At 39.7% G+C, this 20,708-nt stretch overlaps 1 protein-coding gene across 4 annotated transcripts in view; it reads left to right on the top strand.

Annotated features, from left to right (window-relative positions):
• Positions 1–20,708, top strand: part of FBLN2 (fibulin 2) — a 198,289-nt gene that overhangs the window by 158,276 nt on the left and 19,305 nt on the right. For 3 of the 4 annotated variants that reach the window (XM_019536956.1, XM_019536957.1, XM_019536958.1), the window contains 5 exons: positions 4,403–4,609; positions 7,857–7,973; positions 8,419–8,520; positions 10,548–10,688; positions 18,468–18,602. In XM_019536956.1, coding sequence (XP_019392501.1) covers positions 4,403–4,609; positions 7,857–7,973; positions 8,419–8,520; positions 10,548–10,688; positions 18,468–18,602 — 702 coding nt within the window. The remainder of the gene's footprint in view (positions 1–4,402; positions 4,610–7,856; positions 7,974–8,418; positions 8,521–10,547; positions 10,689–18,467; positions 18,603–20,708) is intronic. The other variant, XM_019536959.1, reaches the window with a different exon arrangement.

The following is a 20,708-nucleotide window of genomic DNA, read 5'->3' as shown; positions in this document are numbered from 1 at the left end:
ACACCTTGCTGGGGTCGTTTGACCCCAATACTCCTTCCTGCCACAGCAGGGGGTTGGACTCAATGATCTGCTCAGGTCCCTTCCAACCCTAGAAACTATGAAACTATGAAGTCTAGCTTCTGCAGCAGTGAGCAGCGACTGCCCAAATTTTCAAATGTCTCCAAAGCTTTCCAAATGTTTTCCAAATTAATTCGGAGGCTTCAAATTGATTCAGATCTTTGTATTGGTTTCCTGATTCGATTTAGATTCTGAGATTTGGCTGCTGAATCTCTTCCGAATTTAATCAGCACCCAGAGCTTTGCACAGCCCCAATGCCCAGTGCCTCTCTCTTCTGGCCTTGCACACTAGGATGATGCACTAGGTACAGCACACAGGCCCCAGGGCTCCCCATGGGTCTGGAGTTTTGGCAGCAGGGGAATAGTGGCACTGCTCCCCTACCACCAAATTTCTAGAACCTTAGGGAGTCCCACAGGCCAGATGACACAGCACCATGGGCCAGAGGTTGCTAGTGAGCACATAGTCCCACCTTTTCTAGAGGCATTGTGTCTGCTTCTGTATTCTGTGCTTTGCAGAAAATGTCTCTAGCCACCATCCTGGTCAGGCTGTGTATCTTCCAGAACTTTAATGTGTGCTTTTCACAACCAACCAAAGAATTACTTTACTGGACTTAATGGTTCATAAATTACACTTTTAAAATTTATAAAATAATTAATAGGGTGTGCCATTTTTCTGACGTTTAATTAAGTTTTACCCAGAAGGGAGCATGGTAATGTATGTTGAGCACATTTAAATGAATGCTTAGTAAAGAATTATGAAAAGGAAACTTTTCCCCCCCCAAGCACCAAACCAAAGCTCATGCTAAAGTTCAGTGAAACTCCACACACTTAGTAAAGTTAGCTCATACACCTATTAGTGGAAGGGAGGTTTTGGACAAGAGGTTTTGGCCTGCTGAAAGAAAATGTCAACTGGATAAACATTTTCTATGTGATTTAACTAAAATACCTTTCATAACCAGAATCCTTAAGTACTTTCCCTTCTGGCAAATTAAGGTAACCTGTTCAAATTATCCATAGGATTTCAAAAAATTCTCCATTCTGCCCTTGCTTTCTCCCTTCTGAAGCTTTGATTGCACATGAAAGAATTTGACTTCTTGTTTATGCTGTTGACTCTCAGGCTCTTGATCCAAGCAAAACATTTGGTAAGCAACAAAGGGAAGACTAGGATGAAGGAAAGACAGCACTGATTAGTCACTGCTGTAGGCATACTAAGCTTATCAGAAGCAAAACTGCTTTTTTTTTCCTTTTGGATTGGCTTGAAGCATCCCTGCTTTAGTGAAATATGGAAATTTCCTTATGATTAAATTGTAGGCTACAGGGTTTTTAAGAAATTATAAATAGGGATGCTATTAGGCATCATTTTAACTTAGCCTTTCAAGTTGCTAAAGATTCAGCTTTATCCTATGACTGTACCCCACAATTAGCACAGCTTATTTCAAAAGAAAAAAGGGTTTTCAAAGAGTTATTAAAATGATTTTTAAAACAAAAGATGCTAGGACCAAATCAGCATATTTCTGTTATCTTTAATTCTGTTTCTTAACACTAAAATGATATGGAAAGAAGGACTGAATATCTGAATGCATATGAATATGTATTAGAACCTCTAGGTTTGCTGAAAATTGCTGGGTAAGTATTTTGCATATTTCTGAAACACACAGGCTCTGAAGGAGAACGCCTCTGCAACTATAGGTTTACTAGGGTCTAGACAACAATTTCCCAAATAGGGGCTTCCGGCTACATGCAGTTCTCTGGGCAAATTCAGCTAAGAGAGCTTAATGGTGGGACTGAGTTGCTGGAGATTCAAATGGCTCTAATAGCCTCTTGCTTGAGTATTGCTTTATAGGTGTCCCGACCCCTGTGTTGCCTGGGGTTTAAATGAAAATTCTCTGTTTTATTTGTTAAAATTATGACTTGGAGAGGTTTTTGAGCCAGGTATAACCTTAGAAAGAAGATCTCTTGTTACTTGTAGGATTATCTATGGGTATTATTGTTCTATATGGGAGAAGGGATGGTATATGGAATGCTTTCATGAGGATGAATACAGCACTGGCAGTGGAAAGAAATATTGAAAATATTCATCTATGTTATTGCCTGTTACCTGTTATTGCCTTGTTCAATCTTACTTTACCCAGTCCAATGAATTTCTTGACTAATCTGATTCACATTTTACTCTAGATTTCATCACTGATGTACAAGTTATTCTAACCCAGTTTTCATGATCTGTCTGCATACCTTTTTTGCGCATGCATTTGTTGCGTTTCTCCTTCTGAGCTGAATTAAACTAAACTGTCTTTTGGAGCTTCCAGTAATGCCTTGAAATCCCTTGGTTTGAACTTCTAATACTAAGAGGAAGGATATCTGAGTAGGCACAGCAAAGGAGAGCCCAAGTCTAGAAAACAGAATGTATTGTGTTTGACACTCTAAACTTCTCCAGTGGGCAGCTGTAGCTTAATGAAATTCTTTCCTGGCTTTGGTTTATTTTTTAAACCAGTGCTGGTGAAGGCCCTAAGCTAAACACATTTGAGACTGAAGAACTGTTTTAATCCAAATCCACATTCATCACAGGCAGAAGTTAGTTGAAAGGATTTCAACCAACTCTTAAGGGAGGAGCAAATTGTTGACTATACATGTCATATTCAGCCAGCCCAAATAACTTGTCTGAGCGCTGTTCAAGAAAGCCGCCTAGGGAACATGGTGGACCATTAATACTGACCATTAATACCATTAGTAGGTCTTGGCAACTGGAGAAGCTCTAGAAAACAGGATATAAAGGATGGATAATAATAGGCCTCTCAGCCTGACATTGATCCTTGGCAAACTAATGGAGCAACTGATACAATTAATAAAGAATTGACACAGTTAATAAAGAATTAAAGGGGAATGCATGATGAATGCCAATCAATATTGGTTTATAGGAAATGGAACTTTTCAAACTTGAGTGATGTCTTCTTTAATTAGATTACAAATTTGTTTGAAAATGGTAACAGGTTGGAGGTAATACACTAATATTCTGTAATGCAAGTTTTTGATTAAACAAGTAGACTGATAAAAAACCAACATAGTGTACATAACATTGACTAAAAACTAAGTGAAACATCTCAAAATCTAATTTTATACAAATGCAACCTTTGCTTGTTTAATAATGGGATTTAAAATAGAAGTAGGAAGGTTGTGGCACTTTCATAGTTTCTATTTTGTGACTATTTTTGAAATATTTTGTCTACTATTGGTGTTGCCAGTTCAAAAAGGATTTTGGTAAGTGAAGAAAGTTCAGAGAAGAACCATGAGAATGATTAAAGGTGTGGAAAACATGCCTTGCAGTGAAGAACTCCAACTGAAATCTGTTTCAGATAGCAAAGAGGATATATGTGGATTACAGAAATTTGATTAAATAGAGATCTTCAGTCAAGCTGTCAACATTATAGCAAGATCAAATGACTATAAATTTGATAGTCACTGTCAATTTATGAATTTATGAATGACAAAGAGACAGAATACTTCTCAGGTATTTGATAAATATCTTAAAAAGTATGGTATCCTAAAATCAATCTGAAGACCACTGAGTACAGAAATGCATCAATTCCTTACAAAAATAATCTCTGCTAATTTCAGCACACTTGCTTTATAATGTGGATTTTTTCAAATTATGAAAATTAGTTGGCACTATATACATGGGACACATTTACCAGATTAGCGTCCTGAATAGAAACTGATTAATAGACTGAGAAAAAGAGGTTATTCCATATTATATAGAATATTCCGTGGGTTCAAGGTTATTGTAAAAGATTGGAGTTAAAAACAACCCAAGTTCTTCTCAGCTTTACAGGAATCAGCTATATCTTTTTAGTAAATTGCATGGTGCTCAGACACTGTCTTTGAAAGTCTATCCCAGTTTTATGAGCTTACTGAACACAGGCAAGGAATGTGTTTAGGCTTTTGTTACTATAATGGTAGTTGCACTATTTGTGATGCAGCTGAGAATATATAATAATACTTCTTTTATAAAGGCTCTCAAAAATTGCTGGGTTGCTCAATGGGCCACTGTTCCTGGAGACAAGTACAAAGCAAGGCACAAATACTTTTGAGCTTACTAGAGGGATAGTGGTTACCTGATCACCAGTTTTACAAGTACAGGAAACAAAGATACATGCTTGTGGTTTGGAAAGAAGGCTCTCAGAAGAGACTGAGAGTATGACCAAGGTAGGTTTTTCTGTGTCTGTGATTTTTCATGACTTAGTGGACTATAATATTGGGGTAATGGCAAAAGTGGTGATACTTCACATACATATCATGCATAGATCATGCTATAGACTCCTGCCTTAATAATGGCTCTGGAATATTGGTAGTTTCAGAGATTGAAGATCACAACGAAGCTTTGTCCATCAGTAATGAAGCTGAACTATCTAATAACTTACCTGGTGATGACCTGGATGAATGCATACTCTATCCTGGAGATCTCTGTCAGCATCTATGTATCAACACTGTAGGATCTTACAAGTGTTCGTGTTTCCCAAGATATACTCTGCAAGATGATGGGCTCAGCTGTCTGCCAGGTAAGTAAAATGGACAAGAGACAGCTAAGGAGAAGCTGTTCCACATGTGACCGTATAGGGTCTTGGCTTTGCCTTGCTTTGTCTTTACTGATCTGAGTTGTCTTTCACTGCTTGTTTAGTCTTATTCTATCTCAGAAACAGATGGACTTTTTCAATGGAAGCAGGAATGCGTAACAGTTAAGTGGGATCATTTGCAGCATCCCCAACAATAGGCTTGCCACAGTTTTCCTTGGAAAACTCTCTTTACAGAGCTCATAGGCATGAAGTATTTCCTAACTTTGATTACATGTTCCAAAGACAGGGATCTTCCATTACCTATTTAGGGAGATTTCCATTATTAAGGAGAGTTGTTTATTTAGTTTTAGATTACTTAGGAAATACTAGTCATTGATCCTACAGTTTCCTGTGTTGGGTTTCCTTCATACAAGTTTTAATAATTCCTTTCCATTCTTATAAACTTAGTAATTTTGGTAATTTGTATTTATTAGAAAAAAAAATTAAAAATAAAAGCAAATGTTTTTAGAGTAGCATTTTCAAAAGGTCACAAAATAGTTTGGTACTGTTAGGCTCTTTTTAAAATGCCAGCATGAAATTTTAAGTCTAATTGACTGTGCTTGAAAGGGTTTTTTCTAATTTCTTTTGGTTATTATTCAAGTATAGGAAATGTGCATGTACTAATATAAAGATGAGTGCCTGTTTAGGAGACTGTTGTTTTATTCCATGTAAATATCAAGGGCATAAGATTTAGGTACATATTTAATTTATTGTTTTTTTTTTTTATAATAAGAGATTTATAATAATCTATTTTGAAAGTCATATGAGTTATTTTGCATGTCATGGTTAGTTTTCCAGTTGAAATTGATAATCTTTATTCAGCACATAGTATTGCTTCCTGAACTTTAATTTTAACTGCAATCATTGACCTCTGCCTAGAGAGATATAGTTGTCTAACGTGGTGGGAGGCTTAAAAAGAAAATTTCTTGTGTTGTAACTGTTTGGATGTCTGGAATTCTCCATGGCAGTCATTCAAATCTGATAATATGAAAAATGTAAAGCATAGGTTAGTTACAACTGCTTTTAATTTCAGCGTTCCTTAATTACTCAATGAGCAAAAGAGATGTTGCCTTCCAGTGACAAAATTCTTTAGGCTCCAAGTACAGTCTGCCAGACATGGATAATGAGCTCTTATTATATCATTCCTCTAACCACAATTCTTTAAAAAGTTACATCGCTAATGTATTTGAGAATGTTCTTGAGGCACCAGTCTACAATTTTGTTTACATTTTGTGAAGCACCTGATCCCAAAGAGGTACAAAAACAGTTCTGTACTTGAATCGCACCAGAGTTGGCTCACTGTCTTACCTGGAACCAAGTAACTGTTGTTTTTGTTTTTAATCTTGCCACCAATGCCATAAGGAAAAGTGGGGAGATTCTCTTTTTAGGGATCTTGTATAATTTTTCCAGGCAGTTTGAAAGACTGCTATACTTATAGGTACATCAAGTATATGTTGATCTAGCTAGAATTAGTATCCATTTTGCAGTTCTTATTTCTATCATTTAATATTTTTACCATTTAGTATTTTCCCCACACAGTAAACTAATTATGTGTATCTGTCTGTCCATGCCCCAAAAAGTTTCCAATAATTTTACTGAAGTATGGATAGCCACATTGAACTCTAGGTCAGGTTCAGCAAATTTTTGCCACCATGGGCTGCAGTGGGGAGCCAGCCCTGGAGTAGGAACCCAACTGTGAGTGATGAGCTGGCAGTTAAAAGAACAAGGGGACAGAAAGCAGGGAGCCGGATTTGGAGCTGGGGAAGGAGCAGACAAGAACCTAGATGAGCTTACTTTTTAGAGGGGCAACAGTTAAAAGGACCTCTTCACCCACCTGAAGAAAGGCTAAAAGTTTTGTTTAACTGCTTATTTGTTTGTTTGGGGCAAGATTATTGGTTGTGTTTATGAGGACAGGCTGAGGGGCTCCCAAGGGAGCAAAGTTAGTTTCATGGCAGCAGGCACACCAGCATACTTACCGTTCTGTTTCTGGCAGAGGTTTAATTGGTGAGGCCTGAGTTCAGCACTTCAGCTTTCTTGACTTATCCCCAGTGGCAGGAAACCACTGGAACTGACGCTTGTCTGTGTTTTATCCTATGTCCCAGTTAGTTTTCCCAGTTTTCGAAAATATCCTCTATCCTCATGAAGTGCCTCTGTAGCTCTTCCTTTCTAGTGTCCTGTGGCCTATTACATGCCTGTGCATTTTTTCTAAATTGGAAAATCTGTATGTGGAATCAGAACTAGTCCTCTTTTATTGCCATGTGCTCATTTAATACCCTGGCCTCGTATGTCCTAAAGAAGTCAGTGGAAATTGTACATTAGTTTCTGATGGCAGGATTTGTCCTAGTGAATGTAAACACATTTTGATGACAGAAATCAGATTCCTCTTGATAGAACATCGCATCATGTGTTTAGATCTATTTTAATTTTTTTTAAAGTTGTATTCGAAACCTTAAATGATAATGTCAACTGTCAAACTACCTTGCCTGTTTGGATGCCACTCTCTTGCCTGTTGCACTGTAATAGGATGTACAGCATATGTTTAAATACTGTTTGTATTTTTCATATCTCAATTATGAGATTTACTCTGAAAATTAAGATATAACCACTGTCTTCAGAGTGGGGCAGAATTTTAAAATTTCAAATCATTAATGCTTATTATTTGATTCATTAGATTTTAACAGAGAGAAGATATATCTGACCCTATGGAAAGCTGTTTTCAGCTGTCTACCTTAGTCTGTGCCTACAGACCTTATAAGCAAATCCCTTTGCTTGTACAGTAAACTCTGATCATCATTATGGCTTAATTTGCCATTGTTCTTCCCAGTGCTCTCTCCTCCCACCTACTGCCATTATGAACTCCTGATAATTGGCCACTATTGGATAATTAACCATTTTTTAAATTCTCCTTGGAGTGGTGAGTTAATCAGAGTTTACTATAGCCCTCTCCATATGTATGGAAGTTACATAAACAGTTGCTTGAGTAAAGTACATCTTGAGCTCAGATATGTAAGTTAATCACTGCATACTTATTATATGAGCTGGTATTGAGGCCATCTGAAATCATGTATGTATGGATTACAGAAAGCAGTATGACAGAATGAAGGGTCCGAATTGGAATTGCTACTTCCAGTCTTTAAAGGATTCGATGCAGTCTAATTCATCTTGGATTTCCTTTCTTTGCATACGTTTACAGATCCCGATGAGGGACAAACCACTGGCTTAGCAGAGGAAACTACCGTTGCTTCAGAAATGTCTCAGGCCCAACCTGCCATTATTGATATTGTACCAGAAGAACCAGATAAGTGTAAAGGTATGTCTGATAGACAAGATGTAGACAGAGGCATGTTAAGAATGTTTACAAGGATGGAATTAAATTCCAAGTCTCCTTTCACTAGTCTCATTTCAGTGCACGTCTATATATTAGTTACCTCTGCCATTAGCCTAAAGAGCCTGGGCAATTGTCGCGGGGAATGTGTTGAGGTAATTTGAGGTTAGACTGATTTCAAGGTTATTACATGCTTGCTATTTAGTTTAGTTTAAGGAGCACAGCTGTGCAGTATAATTTAAATGATACAGGTGTGGTGAAGTACAATAAAAGGATTGTAAATAGTGATTAAGGTTACTAGAGCAGACTGTTTGTTTATGCATTTATATCTGTTTACCATAACTAGGATTATAGGTGGATGAACAAAGCTGCAGATCTTTAATGATATTCGCTTTGAATGTTAAAATGTTTGAAACTTTTCTTTTTCTAGATAATGGCCCCTGCAAGCACATTTGCAGTGTTGTCGAAGGGAATGTTGTGTGTTCTTGTCTGTCCGGATATGCTATCACGGCTGATAAGGTTTCCTGTGAAGGTGAGAAGGTGTTTAAAGTTTACCAGACAGATAATTGAGTAAAAGTACCTCTATGTGGATCCCACTGGTATTAGGAGCCTCAATGGATCTTTTGCTAACGATTCATTATTTTTGGTATTGCTAGTAATAAGTAGCAGTTCAAAGCAAACTTTGCTGCATCTAACACCAGACTGAGGCAGGGGTACACATCTGTGGGTGTACCTCGGAGAAAATCCATACAGTATCCGTTATGTCATTTGAAAAATTATGTGGCTTGTTATTTCCACTGTGGTGCTCAAGGCCTCACGTACATGCCACAATTTTTGCCCTTTCATGCACTGCAACTGTGTGTCTGTTTACACGAGCGGGATTTCCCAGCACTTTAAAAGTCTTTCTTGTGCATTAAACTAAAACTCTTCAGAGGCGCGCAAAGATGTGTAATGAGCCTCTTTGTCCACCAGATGGACACCCCTTTTTTGTAGCTTACCCCTTCAAATTGCTTTCACTTTTTTTTTTCTTGTGTAGCTTTTTCTTTTTTTCTTGTTTGCCAGCTCCCTGCTTCCACAGCTGCGTAGCAGGGCATGGACATGGGATGGGTAGAGGGCCCCAGGCTGGGGGGGGAGGGCAGTGCTGGAGCATCCCACTTTCCTCTGGTACCAGTCAGGGACCTGGCTTAATTTGTTTGAAAACCTAGTGTGTGTAAACATAGATGCAATGCTTCAAAATAAACAAGTTTAAATTTTATAAACCTATTTAGTTTTAATGAGGATTAAAACATGTAGTGTGTACAGGCACCCTAAAATTCCACTCTCTGATTCACTGCATGATTATTTTAGCTAAGATAGTTTCTTACTGTAACTGGCATGTTTTCACTGAGGATAACATTCTGTGCAAAACCTCCTGTTTTGCCTAAAGCATGTATGGAGTTTTGTGGACTGGATAGCTACAGACTGCACATTGCTTGCCTGACACTGGAGCGGAGAGGAGGACCCCAGGCAAAAGCAGGCTGAGGCCTGGGGCCCATGATCTATGATAGCATGAAGTCCTGCAGTGGAGTTGTCAAGTGACAAAAGCTATCATTTCAGCCTGTGAATTAGAGCTGAAGCTGCAGAACTCTGCTGGAGGTGATTTACATTGTCCTTTTTTAATTTCACCATGGGAGTCAATAATAAAGTCTTCATTTGAAATGGATGTCAGTATCATGGTCCAAATGCTAAGGGAAAATCTCTGAATATTCCCCTTAGTCTTTAAATAAAATCTCTCCAGCCAGACATTATACCTCTTTTGTGTATCCTTTCCTTAATCATTTAAAGGGTATGTTTCACTGACAGTTGGCCCACGACTTCAGCTGGTATCAATCAGTAGAGCCCAATGGACTTCAACCTGCAGAAACTGAAGACTGGGCCTAGATATTTACAAGTAGCAGATTTCAGTGCTGCATCATTATCATTCACAAACTTTGCATGTTTAAATATTCATCTGGGAATTGGTCACTCTTTCTTCCAACCAGAGAATAGAAACAACGTTCTGTGTATTATCTTTAATTATAAAGTAGTGATTATTATCTAACTCATCACAACTAACCAAGTAAACTCAAATAGCAATTTCTGAATGCTCACAGAAAATTGTTAGTAATTAGCCCATCACATTAAGAAATCTAAATAAACCCCTTTTCCAATGTTATTGAATATGAAATAAATTTAATGAAACCTAGGTATTTCATGAATAAAACAAGTGATTCAAAGCACAGGATAAATCATTTGTTATAAATTACTCACGTTAAATGTGGTCATGATAGACTTGTTCCATCCATGTCAGTATTAATATAGGTATCTCCAGGCAGCTGTTTTTTGTACAGGTGAGAAAACTTGGGATGTTAATTGTATCTTTTATGGTGGGCATAATACCTTGTTTAAAATAGTATGATATGGAGATGGTAGCACCAAAGCACTTTAATTGACTCCGACATGAAAAAAATATTTGATCATTTCAGAAATAATTCTAATAGAATTCTGTTTTTCCCTTTTGGTTGCAACATGTTGATGTAGATTTGGATGAGTGCCTTATAGGTACTCACATTTGTTCCAGAAGACAATTGTGTGTGAACACATTGGGATCATTCAGCTGTGTCAGCCACAGAGTGTTCTGTGCAGAGGGCTTTATACTCAACAGGCATAGAAAATGTGTTGGTAAGATGATAGGTGTAAATCATTCACTGTAACGTTGTACTTCTTCATGCTATGCAATGCATTTAAACCATTTGTGCTAAAAGGCTCTCTGGTCATCTTTGCCTATGACATTTTAATGTGAGTTAGTAAAAACACATTTGCACCATTTGTTTGACTGTTTTTAACAACATGCATTCTACGCTACTTGGCTTTTTCTATAGCAGTATATTATCAAGATGCATATAATGCAGGTTCATAGTTATGATGACTACAGGAATACAGAATGTTAAGCTATTCTGAATGAGAATGGGGATTGACCAGTGTGGAGATGTGAATTCTGCTGCTCAAAGTTTGGGCTTTAGTAAAAGGACACTGTAAATGGACCTCATGAAATTTGCACAAGTCCAGGGGAAATACTTTCCAAAAGGCTGGAATGTAACTCTGATTAGCCCTTCCATGGTTGTGCCACTGATTTTCTAAGAATAAAAGTTAAAGATGTACTAACATCTTCTTATGGTGTCTCTTTGGGTAATAGTTTTATGTGGGACAGTAATCAATTTTTACCAGTATTCATTTAATTTATTAGAGAGTTGTTGTCTTACAAGATTAGGGCCTACATTTTCAAAAGTGACCAGAGACAGCTTGTAGGCCTGGTTTTCAGAAGTGTACCTAGAGCAGTACGGTTGAGAGAGACCTTGAAGGTTGTCTACCCAAGTCCCTGTCCAAAAAATAGATCCTCTCTTTCTCAGCCATTCTAGACAGATTCCTGTCCAGCCTCTTCTTGAAAACCTTCAGTGAAGGTGATTCCACAGTACTAAGGGTCACATTCTGTTCCTTTCTGGATCACCTAATTGTTTGGGTTGGGTCATCTATATGGTATTTTTGTCATCTAAGTCCCCAGAATGGAATTTTACTTATAGGTTATAATTCTGCCTGTAGGCACTTAGCCCTGCATGTAGATGACTATACACAATTAGGACACTCACCTGGGAAAGTGTAAGTCCAGAGTTTTGTACATTATATGTGAAATATATTTGTGGCTCATTTGCTATATTGTCATGCCATAAATTGGCTTTTATGTATGTCAAGGTTACTATTTGTGGTGCGATTAACACCCCAATCATGTCTTAGATGTAGCATGTGCCAAGGCCTTGAGGCAACCAGCAATTAAGAGACTGTCATGCTAACACTATGAAAACTAGACACTTTTAAATTGTCTCAAGTAGAACTCCTTAAAACAGGAGTCCAAGAAATTAATAATTTCACCTGAATGTCAATGCCACCAGTGGCTATAATGTCATTTGTGGCTGTATCATTCTTTTCTGACTGCCCTGTAGTCTCATTGATAGTGTCATTCATTGAGCTAATCACATCTAGTCCACTGGTATCACAACTACACTGCTTTCCTTTCCTTCCCACCAATGCTCTGTGTGCTCTAAGGAAGCTAGCAGGAAAATTGTCCCAAGACAGAGGCATATTCTTAAGAGCAGGTTAGGAAACATTTGTCTAGAATGAAGTAGGCAGAGATGAACCTGCCTTGAGCAGGGGGTGAGACTAGATGACCCTGAGGGTTACCTCCCAGCTCTACTCTTCTATGGGCATTCATTTGTCTGCCCTGATGGACTGGAGATGCAGCACATTAATTGAGTCTGCTCTGCATGCAAACTGACATACCCAGCACTGCATCGCATGCATTTGTATAAATGGTGAAATGCGCATGAGAGCTGGGAAAATGGAGGCAGTGCACTTTTGAACTAAAACACCTTTGATATGTTTTAATTCAAAAGAGCACCACCACCATTTTCTCAGCACTAACGCACATTTCACCATTTATACAAATGCATGCACACAGCACCAGGCACTTTTGAAAGCACCCAGCACTGCAGTGCAAAAGTGTACAAATGCCCTTCAATTCTGTGTTAGAGTTCAAAGCAGGAATGCAGGTCACCTCTTTCCTGTCTTTTATTAACGTTCACCTCTACATGTTTTTTTCTGGAATCTGGACATACTGGTAGACATATCACTCTAAGCATAATAATAATAATATAATACTTTCATTATGTAAAATTAGAACTTTACCACAGCACTGGGAAAGAAAGATGATCTTAGAGTTAAAACAGAGGTTTATGACGCAGAAGCTGTTACATTGTGCTCCTCCACATTCTTCCTGTGTGCCCTGGGAGATCGCTTCCATTGACTTTAATGGAAGCAGACACATGTGCAGCAGTTCAGAAAATCAGGTCTCTTGTTTAAGTAGCTAAAACAGAAATAAACTGGGGACAATGGGACTTCCCTACCTCATGTTAATGAATGTATCAGTAATTTGTATGCCTTTTGACTTCTGGGTCTTTAGAAATGAAAATACTATCTTCATTTATACTTTTTCAGCCTTTTCTGGAACTTGTCCCTCATGACATTATAGCAAGACTTTACCAGAGCTGACATCAATAAGATGCTTTCAGTTTTTCACACCACCCATTAATTTGTTGGTAAAACTGTACAAGCATACTTAGGTTAATGTGACGCTATGTCTCATTGGTTTGGTTAAATGAACACTTGAGTCCTATTTTCAGTGGGATGCCCAAAACAGGTGTTTAAAAAGGGACTGTCCCAATGAAAATGGGACCATGTTCATCCCTGCTCCCATACTCTGGCACTGTGCGTCTCCCTGCCATCCCAGTGCACTCAGCTGAGTTCAAAGCTTGGAAACAGCTGAGTGTACCAGAGCAGGGAAATAAAATAATCCCAACACAGGTATAGCTGTAAAACTTACAATACAAACCACATCTTTGTGTAGCTAAAAGACTACCTTGCTCCTTAGCTAAATAATGAAGTCTTATATTTTCCTGATACAATTAATGGTTACAGGTAGACATATTTAATAAGGAAGGAACTTTTGAGACCTCTGCATAGATCTGAATATTTACACACTGGATATGTACACTCCTTTGTTGTACAGCATTGCTGTACATATGGTATCTAGAGAACAGTTGCCATATTTAACATTTTTTCTATCTTTCTGGTCAAAGGGAAAAGGCACAAAAATCTGCAGGCAGTAATTTGTTGAACCACAGTCTGAGTCCCACTTTGCAACTGTGTTTGCCTAAGGCATCATTTGCCAGCTAACTGCTTTTGTTCTCCATCTTGAACTCTATGAAACATGAGAAATACTTCCAATAGTCTGTCTGCCAATTATTGTTTTAATGTCATTCGTAATAATGTCAATATGTGCATATTGCTGGGGGCAGGAGGGAGGGACTAGTCATACATAACAGTAGAACAACAGATAATAGTTGCTCTTGATTTCCTCAAGTCAAATTGTAGAAGATTAAAAATCCAGGTGTCTTGAAAAGCAGATTTCCAAAATTCCTGAAAGTCATTCAGGCACACTGAAGAGTCACCAGCTGTTTAAACAGCGTGCATACACCTCTTCTATGAAGATTTTTGAATATACATTATAATTTCTTTACCCTCAAAAGTCTCATGTTTGCCAAAGATAAGAACTGAGTTGTCTTTTTTTGATAGTGATTGTTTCTATTGGCAATTTGGAGTCTGATTCATTTCATGTACATTCTCACATGCACTCCAGTTCATCCCTTGACTTGTTTCCATCGTATTCATCTTATTCCATCTTGTATTTCCATGGGAAGACTGTAGAATGCTTTCTTCTTCCCTGATCCTATCCAAGCTGTTTTTCCCCACTCTGAATACACAGCAAGTGCTCACTTTATTTATGAAGTATGGGAACTGTATGCAGGTAAAACTACAACGAAGTGCGATACATGGTTGCAGAAGAACAGCACTTCTAACTTAAACATATGTGTTCTGTAAAGTAAATTAAGCTTAAGTAATCTGGAGATTTCTGAGTAATTGTAAATGCAGGAGAACAAAGCAATCTCCGCTGAGCCTTTTTTTTTTTTAAGAATTATGCAAAAATGCTAATTTCTTCTAGACATAAGAGTTAAACATGTTACTAAGTAGATTTAATATCACTTTGCAAGTAAGACAGCTTCTCAGACAATAAGAAAAACAGTGAGAGAGGCTTTGTTTTCTTAATGAGTTGATGAACACTGAGTTAGGGGTGATAAACATTCCCTGGTGGGCAGCTCAGGAGGCCAGGGGGCTGGGGAGGGGAGAGGGGATAATCAGAGCATCCTGCCAGGGCCTGGCCATGCCCCCCTCAGCTGTGCTCTGTGGAAGCAAAGGAAGGGCTGCTCCAGCGCCCCCAAACTTGTAGCCTGAGCCACAGCATGCATGTCCCTGCTTTTCTGGGATGTGTGTCTGGGTTACAAACTCATTTAGCCAATCCAGGTTAGACTAACCTACAAAGATTGAATCAATTCAGGCTCAGGCTTTTTGAATGTCTGTCCCTAGCCTAAGTGTTTTGTCATATTGACCACCTTTTTTTCCAGATTTTCCTGAAATGGCATAGGGGATGATGGCACTAGCTCTACCTGCACACACATTCACAACTTAGCACATGGCTTGAGACTGCTTCTCAAGGGGATTCTGAATGATGACAAGAAAATTAAACTGTTAAAGGGAGAAATGCATACTGCTTTCCCAGTGTCATTCCTAGGCACAGTTCTGAACTGGTTCAAGAAGATGTAACTATATAACTGTATTGTGCAGTATTTTTCCTTTTTCTTATTCTCCCTTATTCAAGTTACTGTGGAGATTGTATTTGCCTGTCTTTAGCTCTTCCAACCAGCAGAGAATGAAGATAAGACAATTCTGGGTTCAACAGCAGGAATTAATTTTTCACTAATCTTGAAAAACTAACTCAATTTCTTTGAAATTCTTTCAAACACAGTGCAGGTGTGATGAGCTGGTTCTCAATAATGAAGACAGCCATGTTACAACCACCCAGACTTTAATAAATAACCTATTAAAATTAGGAGGTAGAGATTGACCTACTCTAAAAACAATATACTTGGCAAGGTTGTCAGTAACACTCCATTTATTTTGCTCTACTCTGGTAAAACAATGCAAAACTAATGCTGGCTTAACCATCTCCTTGGGGATTTCCCCAGCACCAAAGAATCCTTGGGTGTGGTAGAGTCACCACGGCAGTCCACATACCTACATGATGGTCACTTCCACAAAAAATTGCTAAAAGAAACAGAGTTCCCATGGTCATCTCAGCAGACCCGGAAGTGGACTCCTGTGTTTGTATGAGAACATTTCTTGGTTGCTGAGAAACTACTCAGACCCTGAGCCAGAGCCCAGTAAAGTCAGCAAAAGGAAACTTGTTTGATTAGGTGCTAGAAGGTGCATGTCATAAATAGATATTCATGGTACCCGCTCTCCTAAAATTTAACATTTGCATTAAATCCATCCAAATTATTATTATTTTTTTTTAACTAAGTCAAGAAAATGTGAAGCCTGTCAATTAAATACAGACAGGAAATATTTTTGCAAATCCATGTAAGCATGATAAGCCTCATCCTGAATGATTATACTGAAGGCTGATTAAACTCAGTGAAAACTGCATCTATGGTCTTGCAGGATTTTCAGAATGCTATCCAGATGGCAGTGCATTACTTTGGTGCACACTGACTCTTGGCTTGGAAAGGAAGCATATGAGGAATGAAAATGGAAAACAAATGAAAATCTAAAAAAAAGATGTAAATAAAAAGGAAACAGCAACTAAACCAGGACCCAGATTCTGCAAAAAACACACTCTATTTTCTCACATACAATATGTCCCCAAATAAAATACACGCATTCTTTTTGGAAGGCAGAATGTAGGGAAAAAAAAGACACTTATAGTCATGACTAACTGTGTGACATACTGCATGTTCTTCAGGGTGTATAGGATGTCTGGGAAGTGTGGCACCAAGAAATTTCTGGTAAGGCTGTGCAAAGCTTCAGTCCCTGATTTGATTTGGTAGAGATTTGGCCCAATTTGGTGGCCAAATCTCTGAATCAAATCAGGAGACCCTTTAATCTCTCCAAATCAAATCAGAACCCTCCAAACTGATTCAGAGAGATTTGGAAAGATTCAGACATATACACAGCTTTAAATGTTTTTTCTACATACCTAGAGGTACCAGGCAGCTCGTGAATGCTGTTATGGTGGGGCAGATGGAGTGTCCCACAGGAGTGGGGGGGGCTCCCTAGCAGGCTCAGCAGCAGACCCAGAAGTGGACTAGAAGCATTTCTGGTCCGCTTCCTGGTCTGCCAGGGAGCATGCTGGGGGGCCCCCCCCGTGCCCTCCCAGCTCGGCGACTGGTGCCTCCTCGGTCGGGGAGGGGCACCAGGTGTCCCCCCACAGCTGATCGCTGAGCTGGGTGGGGGGACCCCAGTCTACTTCCAGGTTCACTGCCAAGCACGTGGGGAGCCCTCCTGTGAGACGCTCCATCCGCCCCATCATTGCAGCGTTCATGACCTATGCCTGGTACCTCAAGGTATGTAGAAAAAACATTTAAAGCTGCATCTGTGGCCGAATTGCTGATTCTCTGAATCAGCATCAAATTTTCAGATTCCGATTCGACTGAATTGAACTGGGGACAGTGATCCGAATCAACAAATCAAATCACTGTCCCTGATTCAGACCAAATCTGAATTGAATACAGCCCATTTAACACACGCCTGGTTCCTGATGCAACCAGACTATCTTCTGACATGCCACACTTTCCGGACACACTGTCACACAGGGTTAGGCCCCAGATCTTTGCAAGGGCTAACAAGCAGTCCTAGCAAGACTGTTAGTTCTTTACTGTAAGTAGTTATTTATATAATGTCCTGTAAGCGTGTCATTCCCACATCACAAGCCACATCAGCTCACTTGCCGCTTCAGGCACAAGTTATGTACTCAGCCAATAGCTACAGCTGTGAAAGGCTAACACAGGACTCTTCCATCTTGGCAGCGGTATGGTATTCACAGTGTCTCCATACTTGCCTCTTTTCCAAAATAGATTTCCCACTTAAAACATGCACCACAGCTTTGGAGGGCTGATTTTTTGGAGGGGAAAAGTTGTGTATTGTATGTTAGAAATTATTGTATATACATGACTAATTTTATGTGTATGGACGGTTCTGCTGACTTCTGTGGCACTACTTATACATGTTAAGAGCATGATTAAGGCCTCCATTTTTTTGTCTGTGTCTTTCTCTTTCTCTGTGCTTTGGTACATTAAAAATAAGCTTTACAAGTCTTTGTAAGTCCAAGCTTTTAAAATAGTTGCTTCTTTTCCTTCCTAAATAGGTTTCATTTTTATAATCTGACATTTCAGTGAAATCCTGTGAAATCATCCTGCACTCTCTCCATTGAAACAGAACTACTTTCTATCACTTAAAATGAAATGTAAAAATCCCAAATGAGCCTTTTGGCTTTATTTTCCCAATATTTTCATGTGACACCGATGTTAATGAAGTGTTCAACAAAAATGCACATTATACAACTCCACCCATAATGATACATGGTTCAGACATGTGACTTATGTTTGTTACAAAGCAGCGTAGCTAGTAAATTACCTGCACTTTGAGAATTTGTTAATGAGGATGAAGTCTGAATCACTTTCTTGCTCAGTTAGGTGAGAAGTGTATGTCAAGTAAATGTGAAGCTCATTACCAAGCCTCTGCTGACTTATCTTTCTAATCAGTTAGGTCTATCCCTTGTCCTCAGTGAACACACTGAAGCACCCAGACATGAAGTGTCTTTAATCACAAAGCTGTAGCACAGTGCTGTATAAACACTTTTGGATTAAATGTTTTCACATGGGGGTTTGGCTCTGAAAGATACAGATTTCTTGGTGCATATGAGATGCTGAATTATCTATCTGCTGCTTCTTATAGATATTAATGAATGCGTAACAGATGCACACAACTGTAGTCGCAGGGAACATTGCATCAACACAATTGGATCATTTAAGTGTCTTCAAGAACTCAGCTGTCAGCCAGGTTATGAGCTCAAGGAAGGTCAATGTGTTGGTAAGGCAGATACTTTTTATATTTTAATTACTCTCACTACTTACGCTATGCTCATTTAAGGCCCAGTTTTGACGACCCTGTTTCTAACATTTGATAGATCCTTATTCCTTGAGCAGTCCCATGAATATCAGAATCTGTCCTCTCAGTGCTTAATTTTTGCATAGTTCTTTTGTTGCAAACTGCTGATATCAATGTAGTACTGGTGGCAGAGTGTCTCCCGAGAGGAGAGAGTTTCCAAAACTTAGAAGGCTTCTAAGGAAACTTAACATAATGTTAAAAAAAGAATCTTGGAAGAAATATAAAATCTCAGGCTTCACTTCTTAAACCAGTAGCTTAACTTTTCCTGGGCTACTGGATTGCACGGACCATGGATCTCATCCAGTCTGGTATGAACACTATGCTTGTATTCTTTTGAACATTTATTATGGGTGTGGAGGTAAGACCTCTTGTCTGCCTTCTCACATGCAGGTCCCTGCCCAGCCGTGTGTGTAGGGGCCCAATGGAGAATGTTCTAGATTTCCAGGTCACTAGGGACTGTACAGCTGATGTGATTCTCCACAAATTTGGGACCCCTTCCTTCAGTAAATGGAGCTAGGAGTTATGTCCCTATTCAGTTTTTACTCAGGCAGTCTCAAAATAGATCCAGGTGGGAATGGGCTCCCAGCTTTACTGACAATATTGTCATGTACACATATGTATGCATTCATGTACATATACCCACACATAGTGAAATCCTGGCCCCATGGAATTTTGTCAGTAGTCAATAGGAATTTGTTATGGCTTCTGTGTGTGAGGCCCCTGACAGATGTTAAAGTAAAATGGGATGGAATCTGATGCAGGATCCCAACAATTGCTCTTCTTGTCATGCCACATGTCATTGCTAGGATCCCAAGCTTCCCCTGTATTGGCAAATACCAAGCTTGATCCCCTGTGCTCTCCCAAGTGGGAACCCCAATCAACTGATCAGGTCCTCCAGACAAGGGAGTCCAGGGAAGCCCTTGGCTCTGATGTACTCCTGCAGCTGGGAGCCCTGATCAGCTGAAGAGGGCCCCAGCCATGGGAGTAAACTATGTGATCCCACAGCTGCAAGCCCTGATCAGCACATTGGCGCTCCAAGCTGGGGGGAACACATGATGTGCTCCTGGGTCTGGGAGTTTTGATCTGCCCTGACCAGCTGATGGGTGCTCCCAGCCTTTGGCGCACAGTGGAGTCTTGAAAGGATTCAGTATGCTCCAGAGGCTAAGAATACTGGCCACATATTCAATTAAAAGCATGATAGGAAACAAGTTCAAAGTTATCACACTTATTTGGTATAACAACTTTGTGGCTTATTCCTTATTTTATCACACCATTAACCAGTTAATTACATATTAAGTATAATGTCTGCCAGAGGGCATATACGCAGATGAATGAAATCACACACATTTACTAGGCCTGTGTGAAGCAGCTAGTATTTGCTTCGGATTCAGATTTGGCTGATTCAGGGGGCAGTGATTCGATTTGGTTATTCAAATCACTGTCCTGAATCAATTCAAAGAAATCTGATTCGGAGATTCAGCTGCTGCCAAATTAGCCAAATCTCCGAATCACACAGGCCCCATCCCCAGCCCATGCTCTCAGCCCCACTTGGCCCCAGCTTTGGCTCATTGAAAAAAAAAAAGCCTCTATTCACCAGCTGCTGCCAGGCAGGGGGATGGGGAGTGATCTCTGCTGCCTCCCTGTTCCCCCAAGCTGCATGGGGGGCTCTGCCATGAGCTCCCCAAACCCCACCCACCGTTCCAGCCCCTGCCATGGCTGCCCTGCCTGCCCCAGCTCCCAGCCTTTTTAAAAAAAAAAAGCCCTGACTCACTGGTTCCTGCCCAGTGGGGAGGTGGGAGGGATCCCTGCTGCCCCCCCACTGACCCACGCTGCATGGGGGGACTCTGTCACAAGTCCCCAGAAGCCCCAAGACCAATGCAGGAGCCGGTGAGTTCAGGGTTTTTTGTTTTTCTTTTTTTAAAGGGCTGGGAGCTGGGGTGGGTGGGGCAGCCAAGGCAGGGGGCTGTGAAAGTGGGCAGAGGTCAGGGGCACTCAGGGGAGCTGTGAGGGCAGGCAGGGGATGGGGCC

Source organism: Crocodylus porosus, unplaced genomic scaffold (genome assembly GCF_001723895.1).
Source record: "Crocodylus porosus isolate Cpor-Errol unplaced genomic scaffold, CroPor_comp1, whole genome shotgun sequence".
Classification (NCBI taxonomy): Eukaryota; Metazoa; Chordata; order Crocodylia; family Crocodylidae; genus Crocodylus; species Crocodylus porosus.
This window is presented reverse-complemented; position numbering and strand designations above follow the sequence as displayed.